Raw genomic sequence first — 21,200 nt, 5'->3', positions numbered from 1 at the left:
GCTTATTATTCTAAAAACTTTTTTTTTTATTTGAAAAAGCTACAGGGAGTGGGGATGAAGGAGGAGTGGCCTTTAAAATTAAATGGAGAGAGTGAGGACCAAAACAAGATAAAAATGATTTACAGCGAGAGAAAGACCTTAGCTATTGGCCAAGCAGTAGTAAATGTGAGTATCCTAGGGTCTGATCGGATTTAGTACGTGGCCATTTATAGAAACAACTCATGTAGGAAGTATGAAATTGACCAGGCTAACAATATACATTGGCATATTTGAGAGAGTGCTCAGAATCCCACGATGGCCACATGGGAAATTACTTGCTGCCCTAGCTTGCCCATTTATTTGGACACTTGACCTCAGAAGGAAGCAGACATTTGCCCAATGGCCCAGGAAAGAATCTACACATTTGGGTCTCTCCAGGAACATGAGGAAATGGCAGGGTATCTTGCAGCCTGGGAAACTCTACCCTGGGGCCTGAACACATGGAAAGTCGCTGTCTTGGAGAAACAGCCTGACCCTGTAATGAAACCCACATTTCAGGCTCAGCCAGATTCTTCCACCGAGTACCAGCAGGGCTCATCCTCAGACACTTCTGAAGAAAAGATCCTTCATCAATTCAATGGCAGGATGCAAAGATCCTGATGTTACTTGAAAATAATAATTACCATTCATTCAAGCACTACCATATGTATATCTCATTATAATTTCAAGGTGGATTTCACTTCTTCAGCTCATGTGATCCTGAGGCAAAAACTCCCTCTCATTGCTATCTACACATTAAGACTCTATATAGAGAGCCAGTTTTCGTGACTTCTATGAACAAAATTTTACATTTATAATTTAAGTCCCAGAAAATATTCTTTGCAAAATTATATTCAAATCCAGTTGACTACCTGGATAGTTGTTAGAGAGATTTGGTCCATTCACTGAGTCATTGAGATAGAAGCTGAGTATCCACTCCTATTTGGATTTTTGTCCTTCTTTTCCCAAGTTTTCTCCACCATATGCAATAAAAGTCCACCACAATTAAATTTGCTTAGTTCTCTGAAATGGTCCACAGATACGAGCGAAGTTTGACAGTTCTTCTGAAGGACTGAAACTGGTAAGTACACCGATTTGGCGAAAGTTATTTTCATCAGAATCCCTCTCTTTCAAGAAGGGCACCATATTTGTTCAGAAGAATTTCCTGGACCAGGTCCCTGGAGTAGAAGCTGAAACCACAGGGCCTGAGAACGGGTGGAGCCACAGTGAAGGGGGCAGGTGGAGGACTTTAGTGGCTGTGCCAGAGACAGAAGAAATGGAGACAGAGGAGAGAGGTGGGGTAAGATTGTGCATGTGGTGATGGACACTTCATATCTTCAGGATAGTTGCCAATCTCACTATGTGATGCTGTTAGTGGGATGGCAAACAAACCAACCAAAAAAATAATAATTCAGGAGCAAATTTTATGCCCCAGTATGGGGGCAGGACAGACCATATACAGTCTGAGCAAACAGAGAGGTCAAGAAAGCACAGGTTCCCACCCCCCAGGGTTCCAGGGGAGGAGTCCAGGTCCTGCAAAGCCCACGGTCTCAAGGAAGAAGGAAACTCAACCTGACACCCGACCGACACAAGGTACTCTGCACCGAGAGGCTCTGAATGGTTTAAAATAATGTCAAATATTTGCTGCATTTATGTCGCCTAAATTTGGGTACAAACATCGACAACAGCACCACTAACCTCTGGCCTTAAAAACAAGAAAAAGCACCCTCTAGTGCCACAAACAGGAGCCCCCAAGGGTGTGCGGCAGTCTCAGCCACTTGACCCACAAGGACAACAGGATCCTATGTGCCTGGGGTTTTAATGTTGCCGTGCAGCACCGATTGAATCGGGCCCATTGCTCTGGCCTGTTGAGATCTTTTGGAATTGTGATTACATCAGGCTGCATGTCACCCAACACTATGAAATCCACCCTCCTGAATGTTCACCCAAATCATCCATAAGCATGTATTGTACAGGATCAGACTGAAAACCTTGGCTGCACATTGGAAGCACCTGTGGGGTGACGGTGGGCAGGTCTAACAGACAGACCTGATTTCCAGGCTGCACCCCCCAACCCCTGACACCAGAGTCTCTCAGGAAGGGATCCAGGCATCCACATCTTTTTAATGCTTTCCAGGTGGTTCCATTTTACAGTCAAGACTGGAACCACTGCTCTGAAGGCAGTGTATTACTTCTCCAGCTGGAGTTTTTAGCAGGACTTTCCTAAAAGAAGACCCACATTTTGTCCACCTCCTCTAAAAGGTTTTCAGGAAACCTTCCACGGCAGGTTGAAACATGACCCATGCCGATGTGCCCTCTACATATTAATGAAATAACCATGTCACCAAGGAAAATGATTTTATCCAACCTGACTTGTTCCTAGTGACCCACAGAGTTCCAAGTACCCCCACTCCCTTTTCTAAATGTACCCAAACCGTCTTTTTCATCTTTAGAGATCTTGCCCAACACTGATGTCAATTCAGACTTTGGAAAATCAAATCCTTTACTTATTTGAAAACTAAAACTCTGGTCTTTCTGGTCCTTCTGTTGTACCACAATTCCTCCAGGATTTCGATACTTGCTCAGCAACATCATACACAAAGTCATTCTTAGAAGAAGCTGAGTTTTTCATCTGGACTGAAACAGGCAGAGGAGGTAAGGTTTGAGTGGCATCTTCGCAAGCCCATGCTTGATTAAGCTGAGTAGGGCGAAGACAACGAAAATGAAATTAAAATGGCCTGACCCAAGCAAGGTATGGATGGACAGAACTACAGTGAGCAAGAAGGAGCCCAACGTTGGGTCAGGAAAAGTGCTGTTCACCTGTAACTAAAGGACATTGTTCAGCTAGTGGGAAGGAGAGACTAAAGCACTCCTGTGGGTTGGGGTCTTGTGGTCACTGCTTTTTCCTGTGTGGTTCTCGGGGGCAGGGTTATTGTATTTTTTGTCTCTGTATCCCCAAAACTGAACGACACGCCGTAGAGCATAATATTCCACAAATGTTTATTGAATGAATAGATGAACGAATGAATTTGTTTACAGGTATCAGTGGGGTCTTTTGCTTCTTACTTTGTCCTATTTTGTTTTTCAATGTAATAATCACACATATGGCTATTGTTTTTTTAAGGCACCTCTGGAATTCTCCTGAAACAATCTACATGTCCTACTTGTAAAACCAATGCTGTCTCCCATGAGCTATTTTTGAAGCTCTCATAAAGAACCACGTCTGTTTCTGGACTACTACTCCCTAGCCACTGAAATCAAGCTTGGATATTTAGGGCACTGTTGACAAATATAACGCATGGAAAGCTAAATTTAGCATAGGATACGGGCCAGAATGGCTCTTATCCCTGCACTCACCTCCAGTTTTCCCATCCCTTTAAAAATAACCCATGACAAAATATATCAGGAACAAAGGAATTCTTCAGTTTAAAGTGAAGTACAAGTTGGGTCATATTATAGTTGTATATGAATAAGTCTTTTAGAAATGAACTAATCACAATCAGTCTGAGAAAAATAACATGGCAACATGACTAAGCTTAGAGAAATGAAAAATCTGAAGAATTAATATTGCTACTGAAACTGACAGAGCAACGTCATGGTAGGTAGATGAAGTGGGGAGAGTGATTGGCTTTATTCCAGTGTGTAGTTGATAAGGGAAATGGTCGCATAGTGTCACCTTTCATCATTTTCTGCATGCACGTGCCTCTTGTGTCCAATGGAAGCTCTCCATTCCTTGCAAACATGGTCTATATATTCCTTACCACTGCACTGTCTATAGCACCCAGCAGAGTTTTAGGCACAGAGGGACCCTTGAAAAAAATCGCTGCTGCTCCACTGATGACATTGATTCTGTCTTTGCTGCTGCTGCTGCTGGATACAAGGGAAGTAAACGTTAAAACATGTGAAATGAGGTTTTAAGGAGCCCTCATGGATCCATTCTCATGGACTGGAAGAACCAGTGCAGCTGAAATGTCCACACCACCCAAAGCGGTCTACAGATTTAATGCAATCCCTATACCAACAACATTTTTTTTACAGAACTAGAACAAATAATCCTAAAATGTACAGAGAACCACACACACACACACACACACACACACCCTAAATAGCCAAGCAAGTCTTGAAAAAGAACAAGGCGGGGTGCATGGGTGGCTCAGTCCGTCGAGCAGCCAACTTCGGCTCAGGTCATGATCTCACGGTCTGTGAGTTTGAGCCCCGTGTCGGGCTTTGTGCTGACAGCTCAGAGCCTGGAGCCTGCTTCGGGTTCTGTGTCTCCTTCTCTCTGTGTCCCTGCCCCGCTCATGCTCTGTCTCTCTCTCTGTCAAAAATAAATAAACATTAAAAAAAAACTTTTAATTAAATTAAAAAAAAAAAGAAACAGAACAAAGCTAGAGTGGAGATATCACACTCCCAGATTTCAAGATATACTAGAAAACTGTAGTAATCAAAGCAGTATGGTAGTGACACAAAAACAGACACATAGATCGATGGAACTGAATACAGATTCCAGAAATAAACCCATGCTTATACGGAGTATTAATCTTCCACAAAGGAGGCAAAAACATCCAATGAGAAAAAGACAGTCTCTAACAAATGGTATTGGGAAAACTGGGCACCTACATGCAAAACAATGAAACTGCCCCACTTTCTTATACGAAACACAAAAATAAACTCAGAATGAATTAAAGACTTAAATGTGAGGCCTGAAACCATAAAATTCCTAGAAGAAGACATAGGCAGTAATTTCTTTGATATCAATCATAGCAACATTTTTCTAGATATGTGTCCTTTGGCAAGGGAAACAAAAGCAAAATTAAACTACTGGGATTACACCAAAATAAAAATCTTCTGCTGAGCAAAAGAAAGCATCAACAAACAAAAGGGCAACATGCTGAATGGAAGAAGGTATTTGCAAATGACACATCCAATAAGGGGTTAATATCTAAAATATATGAAGAACTTAGATAACTCCACACCAAGTAAACAGTAATAATAATCCAGTTAAAAATGAGCAGAGGACCTGGGTAGACATTTTCTCAAAGAAGACATTCAGATGGCCAACAAACGTATGAAAAAATGCTCAACATCGCTAATCATTGGGAAACGCAAACAAACAAACAAAAAACCGCAAAGAGATGTCACTTCACACTTGTCAGAATGGCGAAAATCAAAAACACAAGAAACAACAAGTGTTGGCGAGGATGTGAAGAAAAAGCAAACCTTGCGCACTGTTGGTAGGAAGGCTAATTGGTACAACCACTGCGGAAAACAGTACGAAAGAAGTCCTGTTGTCTATGTGGTGTTTACAGCTTCAGGATCCACGTAGCGACTCGACCCCACGGGTGTGTGTCCAACACTGGGCCCACTGGAGGGTGGCTGCTGTTATTACCCCTCCCTCGGGACCCCTGTGTGTGTAACTGTCCTGGGCATGTGTCCCACCGCTTCCTCTTTGCCCATCAGGACAGCACCCTCCTGAGCTTCGTCCTCCCTCGAGCCTCTGGTCACAGGGTTTTATTACAACTCACACAGTGATGGCGAAGGATGGTACCACTCAACGACAGTGGCCCATTCTAACTTCCTAGTAGGAGGAAAAAAACAAGAGTAAGAAAAAAAAAAGATGTAAGAACTGCGTCTCACCTACATTACAAGAAAAAATGCTTTCATTAATTTTTAGGCAAGAAAATAAAGCCCTTCACTAAACTTCAACGAGTAATTACGAAGCTACTAACAAAAAGCTATTACCATTCATTTAAAGACCAGAAATGTGGCATTTCTCGTCTGCGGCAAGGGGGTCAGTCCTGAACAACTGGAAGAGACTCGCAGGCCACCAGGGACCCCAGATGATGCTCTGGGAATCTCTGGTGTGCCCTATGAAGCCTCCCACGCAGGGACGCTTGCCTAGAGCTTAGTCATTTGTAGCGTCCAGCTGGGCCTCCTTCAAACGTGCTCAGGGCTCACACAGCCCTCGGGGCACACATCCACCCACCCTTGTTCACAGCAGCAGAGAAAGCGATAGGTCAAAAGGAACAAGACATCCTATGGAGCAGGAGAGAGAGGCCCCGCCCACTTGAGGGTGTCCGCCCTTGGCTGCAGAGCTGTCTTGGAGATAAATGGATGTGTCGCTCTCCGGGAGTCGAATCTATAGAACCACAAGGCAGTGGCTGAGCACACTGGCATCCCAGTGGTCACACGATGCTGATCATATCAAGTAACCATGATCGCAGCGGAGCCCGCAGGAGTTATAAATACACCGCCACCGAGCCCCAACTGGATAACAATTGAGTAATGACAATAGAAATAGCTCACACTCCATAGGACCATCTTTCCCCTTCCTGAAGAACTCTTCTGAAATCAGCAGCCTGGCAATGGAGAGATGGCCAGAGCCGGTTAGGGGAGAGCTTCACATCTTTCAGAAGATGGAGGAAGAGCTTCAAGCTAGAGCCGGGTCCCCAGTGCTCGAGTACCATGCTGCCTTGGTCACGGGAGACCTGAGCCGTCTTGAGCTGCTCATGAACGAGTTCTTCCAGGATGCCAATGTGGTGTTCGAGATCAAGAAGGATGAGATGGAATGGCAGGTGAAATCCCCAGCCACGTTTGGACTGTCAGGTACCCCTTTTCCTTTAAAGCTCGGCTAGTTGTTTTTCAGGAGCCACTAACACTCCGCTGGACATGTAAGTCCAGGGTGTAGACCGCTCACGGGGGCGCCACATTTCACACACTCGAGCAAAGGATGCTTATAAGTGACATCTGGTTTCTGAGATGCGAGAAATCAAATTAGAAAGGCCAAAAGGATGGTAAGAAGTGCCCATCTGATGTTGGAAGCGTCTCTTGTCTTTCAAAGAGGGCATCGGTTTGGGTGCTCGCCTACCAGTGCCTGCACCTGGAATCCGGGGAGGCAGGAGACGCAGAAGGAACGCCTCGCGTCCGAGTGCTCCCAGAGCTGTCCCCTGGCATGTAGCTCGGCTTGAGGGCCTTCTAGGAACCTGTGAGCACCACAGCTACAGCAGGGTGGCTGGGGCACAGCCAGCATCAGCAGAGGGAGAGCCCTTAGCAGGTGCTCCGCCCAGAACCCAAGGGAGCCCAAGAACGGGGGAGGGAGGGGAAGAAATCAGAGGTCCCTAAGTCGTATGTCTGAGTGCATTCTTGTAGCCTGAACACTGCTATGTGCTGGGCCGGCAAGAGACCCCCCCCCAAGGAGAAAGACACCCCTTTACCCCACTCGGGATGATGAGACTTCCTGACCACCAGGCTGTTGCCAGGGCCTTCTCGGCTGGCACTCCGCATAGGGCACCCTTTTCCCAGGGGGTCCAGATGCAACACATTTACCACGAGGGTTCACGCGTTGGCACCACAGCTCTGCCAGACTAAGAGGATTTGAGACGCTGCGGTCAGTGGGCCGACGCCAGCGTCCCGTGTCCCACGTGTCTGACCTGTGGGCTCCAGCAGGCAAAGACTGCGGAAGGACAGTTTCCAAAGAACGGACACGGTCTTGTTTATACCCCACACAGGGAGAGGGAAATAAACCCAAAACACGGCCAAAGGGCTATACTCGTCCTCCTGAGCTAGGAAGTCTACTTACGGGGTCGGGGAGGGCTCGGTGAATTGCTGAATGCTCGATTAATGCTAATTTTTTAAATTACGTACCACCCAGCCCTGGACACACTCAACCACACTCAAACGTTGCAGTTTCAAAGAAGTGTTGACGTTAACCCATGGTCTGAATCCAAAGGCGTCTTCCTTTTTTCTGCCTTAATCTTTCCACCTCTGAGTTCTGCTGGGTTTCTATGGTGTGGCACGCCCACACAACAGAAAGTTAGGGCAGGCTGACGGAGAAGGCGGTGAGTTGTCACCGTGGATGGGGCAGCCCTGAGTGCCAGTGCTGGCCTACGGCCTCCGTGCGGACCGGGAAGAGAGGGTGGGTGGCACTCAGGGCTGCGGCTGTCCGTGCTCCCTGGGCTCAGCCGCTCGACGCCCCTTGCAGCTGACCACGCGGCAGAAATGACCAAACACGGCTTGCGAACAGCACCCTCTCCCACATGAGAACTTCCTGGTGGCCAATCCCAGCCCCCCTTGAAGGGAGTCATGGGGACGGAAGTACACCAGCAGGTTCACAGGGCCAGCCCCCCAGTACCTCGGTGCACCCAGGATGGAATGCCAGTCGCAGTCCAAGGACAGCGTTGGCATGAGGAGCTGACGTTTGGAGGGATGTGCCACGTGGGGAGAAGCCTGTGTGCACGTTCCTCCCGGTGGCCGAACCAGGACCGGGGAGTGGGCGGTACAGGCAGCTGATTCAGGCTCTGTGGTCCACACAGCTGCCTCAGAACTCGGGTTTTCTTGAAGACCTTCAAGAAAGTGGAAGCCTACCACCATCTCCCAGGACCCGGACGGAGGTGCTGGCCTCAAGCTCCGGCTGAGCTCAACGCCCAGCCCAGACTCCTTCCTTCAGTCCTTGGGAAGACTCAGGAATCCAGGGGTGGGTGAAGGGAGCTGCTGGGGTGGGTGGAGTTGGGCTGGGAACTTGGTGTGCCCCAGAGGATGGAGTCTGGGTGCTCCCCCCCTTCCTTGCCGTCCCTAGCCCAGGAAGTAGACTTCCTAGCTCAGGAAAACGAGTCCAGCCAGAACCAGGAGCAAGCATGTAGACCACCGTTACCATCAGGGACCATATGCATCTATCCCCCTCCAAATCACGCCCGGTCTTCACTGGGAAGGGCAGACCAAACCCGTGCAGGCCCACGTGCCAGGGCCCAGCTGGCCACCACCATCCACTGCCGGGATGACAGGCACATCCCCCACCTAAGTGTGCAACAACCTACGGGCTGGGCCTCGGGGACACAGGGCAGGCTGGAACCCTGCATCACATGCAGGTAGGTAATTATGAGTGGTCTTTCAAAACCTGCTCAGCATGGGTCCCAGGAAGGAGGTGGCCTGTGAAAAGGGTCTCCTCTGCAGCTCATTACAGCCATGGTATGGATTCTTCCATCATTATCAGAAGGCATTCCTGCCATGTGAAATCCTGTCCCTTGAAGTGTATTCACCAGGGACTGCTTCCCCCATTTCCACAAGCGCTCCTGGCCGCTAACAACCTTCCATGGGCCTTTTGAAAGCCCAAAGTTTTCAGAGAAGTACAATGTGTAGCACCTGCTCCATTCATCCGTCAAGAAAGAGCAACCCTATACACACACGCGCACACGCACACACACAACCCTAAAAAGCGCAAAGAAACAAACCAGAATTGTGCTGAATGTGGACACCACATCAAAGGGAGCTTCTGAAACCCAGTGGCTTCCAAGAGGACTAAACTTTCTAAGGCCTTTCCTTGAGCAACCTTGGTGCAGGGGGTCAGTTTGTTTCGCCGACTGTCTTCTCCCGCTAATGATAAAGGGATAAGTTTGGGGTTCAACGAGAGAGAGCTGGATTCCAGAAAAATGCACAGCTCACTTTCCTCCCTCAGGCTGTCCCTGATTCAGAGCCTGGGAAATGTGAATTCCTGGCTTACGTTCTCCCACCATCCACCTACTTGGCCGGCTCTCCATTCCTCAATTCCTCGCCTCGTCCTCAGTCGCCCCCTATTTGGCAAGACCCCTCTTGCTTCTCAATACGGTCCACTCCCTCCGGCTCGGTTTTGGCCCCTATTAACCTTCTTTTTATTCCTTTCCTCCCTCCTGGGTCTTCATCTCCCTCTCCTCCCCACTTCCTACACTTCAGTTTTCCTGGAGATCTCTCTCTGCCCCTCTGCCTTTGTCTTTGTACCTGTCACCCTAGGGTGGGAGATGGCCCTTCTCTTCTCTTCTCTTCTTTCTCTTCTCTCTCTGTGCGCCTAGCTAGATCTGTGCCTCTAGCTGGAACTCACTGGGGTTCTTGGACCCAATCGTCTGCGTCTTTACATACCTCTATATCGTCTATGTTTCTTTATGTACCTACGTGTCCACCCGGTAGCTACTTCTAAGAGATGGTTTCACGCTAGCTGGGCCTTAAGGGACACGGCCCCCCACCGGCCCCCCACTCACTGTACCTCTCCTCTCCCCCAGGCCTCTGGACCCTGGAGTACAAGCGTGAGCTCACCACGCCTCTGTGCATCGCTGCGGCCCGCGGCCACACGGCCTGCGTGCGCCACCTGCTCAGCCGCGGCGCGGACCCCGACGCCAGCCCCGGTGGCCAGGGAGCCCTGCACGAGGCCTGCCTGGGGGGCCACACGGCCTGCGCCCAGCTGCTGCTGCAGCACGGCGCCGACCCCGACCTGCTCAGCGCCGAGGGCCTGGCGCCCCTGCACCTCTGCCGAACCGCCGCCTCGCTCGGGTAAGGACACGCGGCCCGGGCGGGGGCCACAGACCCTGACCCCATCCGGGGCCAAGGCTCCAGAGGCCGGCCACGCCCTCTGCCCCTGGCCCCGCCTCCAGGCTCCGCCCCAGACCCCGCGGCCTCCGCCCCTGGTCCCGCCCCCAGATCCCCAAGGCCTGAGCGGATCCTCAGGACACAACGGGTCCCCGGTCCGGTCCCTGGACCGTGGACCCAGCCTCGTCCTGTGTCCCAGAATCCGGGACACACCTCGCGCCCTCACCGCACCCAGACTCGCGACACGGCCCCTGCCACCTCCGGGGTCCCCGCGGTCCGTCACGGCCTGCTCCACCTGGTCCCCCGTCCTGACTCCGGACCGCGACCCGCCCTTGGCCCCCACTCCCCACCACCCGCCCCAGACCCCGGTCCCCACCGTCAGCCCCAGACCCTAAGCCTCTGACCCCGGGCCCGGACCCCGGATCGAGCTGAGCGCCTACCCCAGCCCCTGCGTCGCGACTCACACCCGGAGCCCCTAGGACCCCAGACCCAGACCCCACCGCGCCCGGCAGAGTACTGGATCCTTCTTGCGGCCCAGACCCCCGGCCCCCAGTTCGCAGCCCCGGACCCCGGACCCCGGCCCCCCGGACCCCCGGCCCCCAGTTCGCGGCCCCGGACCCCGGCTCCCCCGGCTCCCCCGGCCCCCAGTTCGCAGCCCCGGACCCCGGCTCCCCCGGACCCCAGTTCGCAGCCCCGGACCCCAGACCCCGGCTCCCCGGGCCCCCCGGCCCCCAGTTCGCAGCCCCGGACCCCGACTCCCCCGGAGCCCCGGCCCCCAGTTCGCAGCCCCGGACCCGGGCTCCCCCGGCCCCCCGGACCCCAGTTCGCGGCCCCGGACCCCGGACCCCGGCTCCCCCGGCCCCCCGGCTCCCGGGCGGGTGTAATTAGCGCTTGATTGCGAGCGCGAGGCGGGAGGCGCCGCACCGAGGTAATGAGCGGGGTGATCACAGGCCTGCAGACGCCGGCGCTGACGAATGCTAAAAGGCCACTGGCGGCGTTGGAGGCTGAAAAATTAGGGTTTTTAATGATAATTTTATGCAGAATAATTGTCACAGTGTGACATAAATGGTTAGCTCCTCGGGCGGGGCCTCGGAGTCCCACAGGAAGCCGAGCTGCGCCCCGCGTTTTCGGGCGCCTGCCCAGGGCCCGGGGTTCGGGGAGTTCTGCAGCTGCCGGCCGACCCCCGCGGCTCCCCTTGCGGGGTGTCTGTCCCCGCGGGGCCCGCAGAGTCCCGGGAGAGGCAGGCGGCTTGCGTTTGCTCGTCGTGACACTCCGTCAGTCAAAATGGTCTGGTCGCTGCCCTCGGGGTTGCGATTTCTTGGCCTTCTATCACGGTGGTGGGGATTAAACAAAACCGCCGTCTGGAGAGCAGGCGGGGCCACTGGGCTCTCGGTGACCCAGGCGGGGCCACCAGCGACCGGTGTCACTCGAGATGAGAGCAGGGACTGCGAAAGACGAGAGAACCACCTGAGGGTGCCTGAAGGAAAAAATATGCTGACTATATGTATATGTCCTTTTACAGTTTATTTACGTAGAGAGAGAGCGCACCTGCAGGAGCGGGGGAGGGGCCGAGAGAGAGGGAGAGAGAATCCCAAGCTGGTTCAGCACAGCCAGAGGCAGAGCCCTACCGGGGACTCGATCTCACCAACCGTGAGAACGTGACCTGAGCCCAGATCAAGGGTCCCATGCTTGACCCCCTGAGCCACCCAGGCACCCCCTAAAGATATACTTTTTAAAGCAGCTCTCCTCCGGTGTCATTGGCATACAGTAAATTGCGCCTGTTTTAAGTGCGCAATTTGATAAATCTGGACCTATGCATTCAGGACAATATGCATTCACGAGATCATCCCCACAGTCAAGGGAGGGAGCACACCCATCACGGTCAGACGTTTCCCTGCCCCACTGTTATCCCCCCTCCCCTCCTCCATTATTATCCCACTAATCTGCTTTTCTAGCCCTATAATTCAGTCTGAATTGGCCAGTGTTTTACATTTTGTCTGGCTCCTTTCATGCAACGCGATTACTTTGAGATTCAGCATATTGTGCCGTGGATCCATAATTCACTCCTTTCCATTGCTGAGTGGTATTCCCCGGTATGGGACTGCCACAAAGTGTTTATCCGCTCGCGTGTTGAAAGACACTTGATTGTTTCCAGTCTGGGGCTATTACAAATAAAGCCGCTATGAACATTTGTGTACTAGCCTCTGTACGGGTGTCTGCTTCCATTTCTCCTGGACGTGTGCCTAGGGGTGAAATGGCTGGCTTGTATGCGATTGAAAGATAACCTTTTAAGAAACCGCCAAACTGTTTCCAAAGTGGTTGTGCCAAGTTGCATTCCCACCAGCAGGGTACGAATGTTCTCGTTGTTTCACATCCTCGGTAGCGGTTGCTTATGGAAACTCTTTAACTGTAGACCTTCGAATAGGTGTGTAGAAATATCCTGTTGTAGTTTTGAGTTGCAATTCCCTAACGACAAGTGATGTTGAGCACCTTTTCATGTACCTATTTGACATCCATCGGTCTTCTTCAGTGAAGTGCCTGTTCAAATCTTGTGTCCCCCCTTCCTTTTTTTTTTTTTTTTTACATTGGGTTGTTTTCTTAAAATGTGAGATTCCTTTATATATTCTGAATACAAGCCCCTCATCAGACATATAATTTGAAAATATTATCTCCCAACCTATGGGTTGTACTGTCTTCTCTTAAAAATGCCGTTTAGGAAAATAAATGCCTTTTAGGGGCGCCTGGGTGGCTCAGTGGGTTAAGCATCTTCTCAATTTCAGTTCAAGTCATGATCTCACAGTCATGAGATTAAACCCCCACCTCAGGCTCCACACTGAGCATGGAGCCTGCTTGGGATTCTCTCTCTCTCTCTCTCTCTCTCTCTCTCTCTCTCTCTCTCACACACACACACACACACAGAAACACACACAACATAAATAAACATTTTTAAATGCCTTTTAAAGAATAGCAATTCTTAATTTTGGTGGAATCAGCTTGTCAATTTTTTTCTTTAGAAATTACCTTGGGTTATAATATCTTTTAAAAAAAAAAGTCTTTACCTAACCCAGAGTCACAAACATTTCCTCCTAAATTTTCCTCTATAAATTTAATAATTTTACATTTTGCATTTAAGTCTGTGACCCATTTTTTTGTTAATTTCTGCATATGGTGTGAGGTATAGATCGAAGCTTTCTTCTTTGCGTGCACATGTCCGAGTGTCCGGGCACCATTTGTCAAAGGGTCTTTCCTTTCTGCCCTGAATTGCCTTTGCACTTTTGTCCAAAATCAACTGACTACATGTGCATGGGTTTATTTCTGGACTCTCTTAAGTGTACACACAGGACAAAGCCTGACTGATTCAACTGGTAAAGAGCCACTCTTAAGTTCAGACCATTTATCACTTATGTACACCGTGAAAAGAGGACTGGCCAATGGTGCCAATGCCTCGTCCCACACACCAAGGACAACTCCTGCCAAGACTTAGATCAGCAGGGGTTCAAGACCTTTGCTTGCACAGCCTGTGTGGATACACACAAGGTTACCAGAGCTCCGTGGTAGAGCCATTCCTCTATATTTGTCTTCTATTTTATTGTCCTGTTTGTCAATTTTGACACCAGTACCACATTGTATTGAATACTAGAGCTCTATAAGAAACCTCGAAGTCAGGTAGTGTAGGTTCTTGGGTGTCGTTCTTTGTCAAAGATGTTTTGGCTATTCTAGCTCCTTTGCATTTCCATGTAAGTTTGAAAACCATTTTGTCAATTTCTATTTTAAAAAAAAAGCTGCAGGGTTCTGACTGGGGTCAGAATCAACCTTGAATCTCCCCAGTTGACCCATAGGTCAATCTATAGATTTGGGGAGAATGGACATAATAAACACAAGAAAGCTCTCCGTTCCTTTAGGTCTTTAATTTCTCTCTGCTGTGTTTCTTACTTTTCAGTGTACAGGGCTGGCACATATTTGTCAGATTTCTCCCTAAATATTTATTTTTGGTGCTTGGTAAATGGTATTTTTTATTGTAAATTTTTGATCATGTGTAGCTATTATATAAAATTAATAATTTATTTTTCCATATTGATCTTGTATCTTGCAACCCTGTTAAGCTCAATAATTGTTCTCATAACTCATTGTAAGTTCCGTAAGATTTCTATGCAGGCAGCTGTGTGATCTTTGAATAAACATAGCTTTACTTCTTCAGCTGATGCACTTTATTCTTTATCTTGCCTTATTACACTGGCTAGTATCTCCAGGGCAATGATGAAGAGAAGTAGTAACAGCAGACAACTTTTCTTATTCCTGATCTTAGAGGAAAGCCTAAGTCTTTCACCATTAAGTAAGAGATTAGACATTGGATTTTTGTAGATGAACTTTTTCAGATTGAGAGAGCTCCCCTCTATTTCTAGCTTGCTGAGAGTTTTTATTATTAATGGATATCGAATTTTCTCAAATACCTTTTCTGCATATTTAGACATGATCATACAGTGTGTTTTCTAGTCTGTTAGTATAATGATTTATATTGATTGTTTTTCAAATGTTAAACCAACCTCGCCATCTTGAGATAAACTACATGAGTATTATCCATTTTAATAAATTATTGGGTCTGATTAGCTGGAAAAATTTTACTCTGTATCTATGTTCATGAGAGATATTGGTCTGTAATTTTCTTTTCTCGTAATGTCTTTATCTGGGCTTCATATCAGAGTGACACTGGCTTCAAAAATGAGTTGGAAAGCGTCTCTTCCTCAACCATTTTCTTGAAGAGCTGGTATAAAATTGTCATTATTTCTTTCTTAAATGTTTGGTAGTGGGGCACCTGGGTGGTTCAGTCAGTTGAGCATCTGACTCTTGATTTCACCTTGGGTCATGAACCCAAGGTCATGGGATTGAGCCCCATATTGGGCTCCATGCTCAACATGGAGCCTGCTTAGAATTCTTTCTCTCTCTCTCTCTCTCTCTCTCTCTCTCCCCCCCTCCCCACCGCTACTCACACACTCCCTCTCTAAAAAAAAATTAAAAATATATTTGGTAGCATTCATCAATGAAGCAATCTGGGCCTGGAGTTTTCTTTATGTGAAGGTTTTTAACTATTAATTCAATTTCTTTAATGGCTATTGTACTACTGAAAATATTTCTTCTTGGGTGAGCTTTGATAGCTTGTGTATCTTTCAAGAAATTTATCTCTTTCAGCTATGTTGTTGAATTTATTGGCATAAGTTGTTCTTTATTATCCTTTTAATTTTTTTTATTTTTTTTTTTAACGTTTACTTATTTTTGAGACAGGGAGAGACAGCATGACGGGAAGGGTCAGAGAGAGAGGGAGACACAGAATCTGAAATGGGCTCCAGGCCCTGAGCTGTCAGCACAGAGCCCGACGCGGGGCTCGAACTCCCAAACTGCGAGATCATGACCTGAGCCGAAGTCGGATGGTTAACCGACTGAGCCACCCAGGCGCCCCTTAATCTTTAAAAGCTATAGTATTATCACCACTCTCATTCATGATATTGGAATTCATTATATTGTTTCTTTTGTTTCCTTACCTGATCAGTCTTGTTTTTGATTTCATTGATTTTTTTTGTTTGTTTGTTTACTGTTTTCTATTTCACTAACTTCCACTATGGTCTTTATTATATTTCCTTCTTTGATTACCTTGAGTTTCATTTGCTCTTCTTCCAGTTTCTGAAGATAGAAACTGATATCATTGATTTGATGATTTTTTTTTTATTTTCTAATATAGGCTTGCTTTTGGTGTTGTACATGGCCCCCTGTGTATTACTTTAGCTAAATCCTGCAATGCTAATGTTATATTTTCATTTTCAATCTATTTTAAATTCTTTCTAATTTGTCTTTGGATTTTTTTCTTTGAACCACAGTTATATAGAAGTGCGTTAGTTTTCAAATACTTGGGTATTTTCCAGATATCTTTCTAGTATTGATTTCTAATTTTATTTCCATGTGGTAGGAGAACTTACTTTGTATCTCTTTACTCCTTTTCAATTTGAGTCTTCTTTTATTATCCAAAATATACTCTGTCTTAGCAAATGTTCCATGTACACTAGACAGGAATTTGTATTCCACAGTTATTGAGAGGGGTGTGAGAGGAGTGTTCTATATATGCCAAATGAGTCAAGATGCCTAGCACTGTCATTTGAGACTTCTGCCTACTTGTCTGACAAGTTATTGAAAGAGAAGTGTTGAAATCTCGGACTATAATCATTTTGCCTATTTCTCTCTATAGTTCTATCAGTTCTTGCCTCAAATATTTTGAAGCCTTCTTATTAAGTACACAGATGTTTAGCATTATTATGTAGAACTGACCTCTATCATGAAAAGATATCTTTATCTCTGGTTTTATTCTTTGCTCTAAAATCTACTAAGTCCCCTATTAATATATCTAGTTGATGTTAATATAGATTTCTCTTGAATGGTGTTATCATAGTATATATTTTTCCATCGGCATGAGTCATCTATTGCTGCATAAAAAATCACCATAAACTTAGAGACTTAAAACAACACGCATTTCTTATCTCAAAGTTTCTGTGGGTGAAAGTTTGGAAATTGCTTAGCTAGGTTCTCTACTTCAGAGTCACTCACAAGACTGCAATCAAGATGTCAACAAGGGCCAGGGTTTCATATGAAGGATCAACTCGGAAAGAATCTGCTGCCAAACTCATATGATCATCAGCAGAATTCAGCTCCTCAGGGACTGTGGACTGAAGGTCTCAGTTTCTTGCTGACAAATGATTGAAGGCCAACCTCAGTTTTTGCCTTTATTTTTAAAGTAGATTTCTTGTTGGCAGCCTGTAATTGGATCTTTTTTAAAAATCTAATCTGATAGTCTGCCTTTTAATTGGATGTTTACATCATTTACACTTAATGTGATTTTGATATGGCTAGGTTCAAATCAAACACCTTGCTATTTTTTTCAATCCATTCTTTGTTTACTGTATCTTCTTTTTTCTACCTTCTTCTGTATTAATTAAGGAATTTTTATGATTCCATCAGTCTCCTTTTTTGACTTATTCTATAAAAATTTTGTTGTGTTATTTTAGTGGTTGCTTTGGGGTTTATAGTGTATACATCTATATCCGCCTGCTCTCAAGTATTAACTATACTATTTCATATAGAGTACAACAGCATACTTCCATTTCTCTCCTCCTAGCCTTTGTGTTAATGGTATCACATATTTTACTTCTACACACAATTCCTGCAATAAATTTTGTCTTGCTCTAATAGCCCATACTCTTTTAAATATATTGAAATAATAAGAAAAAAAGTTTGTATGTTTACCCAGGTAGTTCTTATTTCCAGTTTCCTTCATCTCTTTGTAGAGATCAAAAATTTCACCTAGTATCATTTTCCTTCTGCTTGAAGGACTTTCTTCAACATTTCTTATAGTGATGAATCCTTTCAGTGTCTGTGTGTTTGAAAAAGTCTTTATTTCACCTGAGTGTTTGAAAAGTGCTTTTTTAGGTAGAGAATTCTGGGTTGACAGGGTTTTTTTTTTTTCTTTCAGTGTTTTAAACACATAGCTCCACTGTCTTTCAACTTAACATTTTTTAGTGAAAAGTCTTCTGTCTTCTTTATTTTTGTTCTTTTGTAATAATGTCCTTTTCCCAGCTTAAAATTTTTCTCCTTATCACTGATTATAAGCAGTTTGGTAATAATGTATTTTGATGTCGTTTGTTCATGTTTCTTGTCCTTGAGATTCCTTGAGTTTCTTGGACCTGAGGGCTTATAATTTTCATCATATTTGGAAAAATTTTGGTAGTTATTTCCTCACATTTCTTCTGTAGGATCCCCTCCTCTCTTTCAGAGACTCCAATTACACGTATATGACACCATTTTAAGTTGTTCCACAGCTCACTGGTGCTGTCGTTTTTTTTCTTCTGCAATTGGTTTATCTTTTGTTCTAAAATACCTGATCTGCCATTATTCCCATACAATGTATTTTTCATCTCAGACATTATGGTTTTCAACTTTAGAAGTCCAATCTTAGGTCTTTTTCGTATCTTCCACACCTTTACTTAATATGTTCAACCTTTTCTCTAGCTTCTCAAACATACAGAAATGGTCTTAATAACGATTTTAAAGTTCCTGTCCACTAATTCTATCATCTGGGTCAGTTTTAATTGACTGAGTTGTTGTTGTTTTTTCTCTTTATCTTATTGGGTGCTGGATATTTTTCTATCCCTATCAATATTTTTGATCTCTACTCTGAAATGTAAAGTTACTTGGAAACACTTTGATCCTCTTGGGTCTTGCTTTTAAGCTTTGAGAGGCAGGATCAGAGCAGTGTTAAGATTAAAGTTAATTTTTTCCCTACTACTGAGACCACACCCTTCTTAGTAATCTAACCATGCCCCATTATATATGCAGTTTTAAACGCTGGTTGTTGAGAACAGACACTATTCCTGAACTTCTACATACCGTGGGTATGATTCCCTCTCTTTTGGGGTGCTAGTTCTCCCGTCTTGAGCAGTTCCCTCACACACATACACTAATCACTACTCAACTGAATACTCAAGGGGACGCTGTGCAAAGTTCTTTCTCTGTGAAGACACCCCCTGCCCAGTACTCTGCCTCGCAAACTCTACCTGCCTTGACCCCTATATCTATCTCCTTAACTCTGAGAGTCACTGGGCTCTGCCTGGGACCTCTTCACTCTGTCCCACTCTGGGAGCCCAGAGTCCCTTTGGGAGGTCAAGAAATTCAGTGTTTGCCAATCATGTTGCTAAGTTCAAACCTTGTGATCCATTTCTGTCCTCAGCTGCAGGCATTCTCTACTTTCTAGTTTACCTTTAGTGAAGGCTGGGTGAAAGGCATTTGGAAATTCTCTGTGCTATCTTTGCAACTCTTTCCATAAATCTAAAATAATTTAAAAATAAAAAGAGTTTTAAAAACTAAGTTTGCTTCACACCTTAGGTTCCAGCCTCCCGCTTTACGGTATCAGAAAAATACTGCTTTTTACTAAGAAATGAGAAAGAAACACCTACTCAGAGCACAAAATATTGTGAATTCCATCAATAGCTCTTCTGACAAGCCAACAAGTTCACATCTGGATGTTATAAAGAGCTGAGATATATGCAGACCGTTAGGGCTACAGCTTATCCACTGTGTGATAGAAACTAATTTCCTGGCTTCAGTTGGTTTTTCAGAAATCATACAGGTCCAGGACATTGTTTAATAAGGACTTTTCAAATGCCTTTGTATTAACGTGGAGCTTTTTAAACCTCTTTTCTTTTGTCTTCCTCTTTCTCCTCCTCCTCCTCTTCTTCGCATCCCTTGTCCGCCTCTATGTGTCTCTCCATATGAATCTTTCTCCCTGGTGATTTAATTTGACAGTCTTGACTTATTTAAATCCTGGTTATTGGGGGAAAGTTTGGGATAAGTGATGAATATACCAGAAGTTCAGGCAGAACTATGCAACAGCTGACTTAGAATCCCTTCAATATCAATGATTATAATGGAAAATGCTTGCGGATTCCATTGAACACCTCTACAATAACATAGCCAACTACCTTGAAGGATAAAAAGGTAATAGATGTCAGAAAGGGCTTGGGGTTTCGACCACAGCTTTTCAGCTCTAAAGAGTCCCCCTAAAGTTAGACTCCGAGGAGGTCTGGCTTCAGGTAGTATAAACATATTATCACTTTGACAAGAAAGAGCTACCTTCTCCAGAATCTTTTTATACATAGTAGATTTTAGGTCATCCTTAATTTTTTTACCTTACAGTAGAGAGGGGGTCGTTGACCTACATACAGAGCCATTTCATTTTCTTACTCTTGATGACAATGGTCTCCACACCTCGGGACCCACTTCTGCTCCAGCCCCTTTTAGTCAGCAATTCACCATGGGTGCAGGACTTTAAAACCTTTGAGTCTCTGAGTTCCTGGGATTAAAAAAGAAAAATTATCTGTGCTTCCTTCCAACCAGCAAGCTTCAGAATTCAGAATTCAACACACAAAAAAGGATATCAGAGCTTTAATCTAGGAGCCTTTTGAAGAGATTTTCCCAAAAAGAAAAGTTCCAGTAAAGTTACTCTCTTCACGTTAGTAACCTGCTTGTCAGCCTCGCCCTATTTATTATCAGACTCCTCTCCTTGACCCTTTTTTTTAAATCTGAGATAATTAAAATGAGAAAAGGATGAGTAGAAGCCTGATTCTTCCCCCCCCCCCCCCAGTCTGAAGTTATCTTGCTTTAAACGGAAGTGAGGAAGACTTCCTTCCCTCACGAGCATATCAGTAAAAAGCATGCATGTTTACTTTTTTCGTCCCGGTTGGATTAATTTAAGTTGGTAAAAAAAATCATTCAGAACCCAGCGCCAGACCTGTGGAAGCAGCTAATCTCCTTAACAATCACCGAAGAGAACTATTGGACAATGCTTTTCTAGTTCAGACGAGGCAAGCTGAAATCCAGGCAGAGAGAAAGAAAGTATGACTTTTCCCGAGGCAAGAAAGGCACTCCCTGGCCAGGTTCAAGCAGAGATAACTGTTCAAAGTCCTCGCACCAACTCCAAATGTCTCCACGGGAGGTTTACCTACACAAGGTGCCAGGCTCGTGGGTGTTGATACATAATCTGGAAAACTGTGTGCTCTTTCCACACCCCAGAGGAGTGGTTGATTTATTGAGGGGAGGAAACATGGCCTGATTCAACAGGAGTCTGAGGCATCAGAAGGATATTAAAGAGCAAGGTGTCATAGAGGGGCCACCCCCATCGGGTGATTTGATATTGGTAGAACTTCACACATTCCTGAACATTTCCAACGGTCTTACTTCTGATGGTCCTCCAGCAGGCCCGCAAGGCATGAGAATTCCCAATCTGCAGACCAGGAAACTGAGTCCCATCGAGG

At 46.0% G+C, this 21,200-nt stretch overlaps 1 protein-coding gene across 1 annotated transcript in view; it reads left to right on the top strand.

Moving 5' to 3' along the window:
- The first annotated feature begins 6,161 nt into the window (after window positions 1-6,161).
- ASB18 (ankyrin repeat and SOCS box containing 18) overlaps window positions 6,162-21,200 on the top strand; it is a 43,706-nt gene continuing 28,667 nt past the window's right edge. Inside the window, exons 1-2 of the mRNA XM_027047003.2 lie at window positions 6,162-6,624; window positions 10,047-10,314. Of these exons, the coding sequence (XP_026902804.2) occupies window positions 6,384-6,624; window positions 10,047-10,314 (509 nt within the window). The 5' untranslated portion in view covers window positions 6,162-6,383. The remainder of the gene's footprint in view (window positions 6,625-10,046; window positions 10,315-21,200) is intronic.

The sequence above is a fragment of the Acinonyx jubatus genome, chromosome C1 (assembly GCF_027475565.1).
Source record: "Acinonyx jubatus isolate Ajub_Pintada_27869175 chromosome C1, VMU_Ajub_asm_v1.0, whole genome shotgun sequence".
In the NCBI taxonomy this organism is placed as follows: Eukaryota; Metazoa; Chordata; class Mammalia; order Carnivora; family Felidae; genus Acinonyx; species Acinonyx jubatus.
The sequence above is the reverse complement of the archived record's forward strand: the minus strand, read 5'-3'. Positions and strand labels throughout refer to the sequence as shown.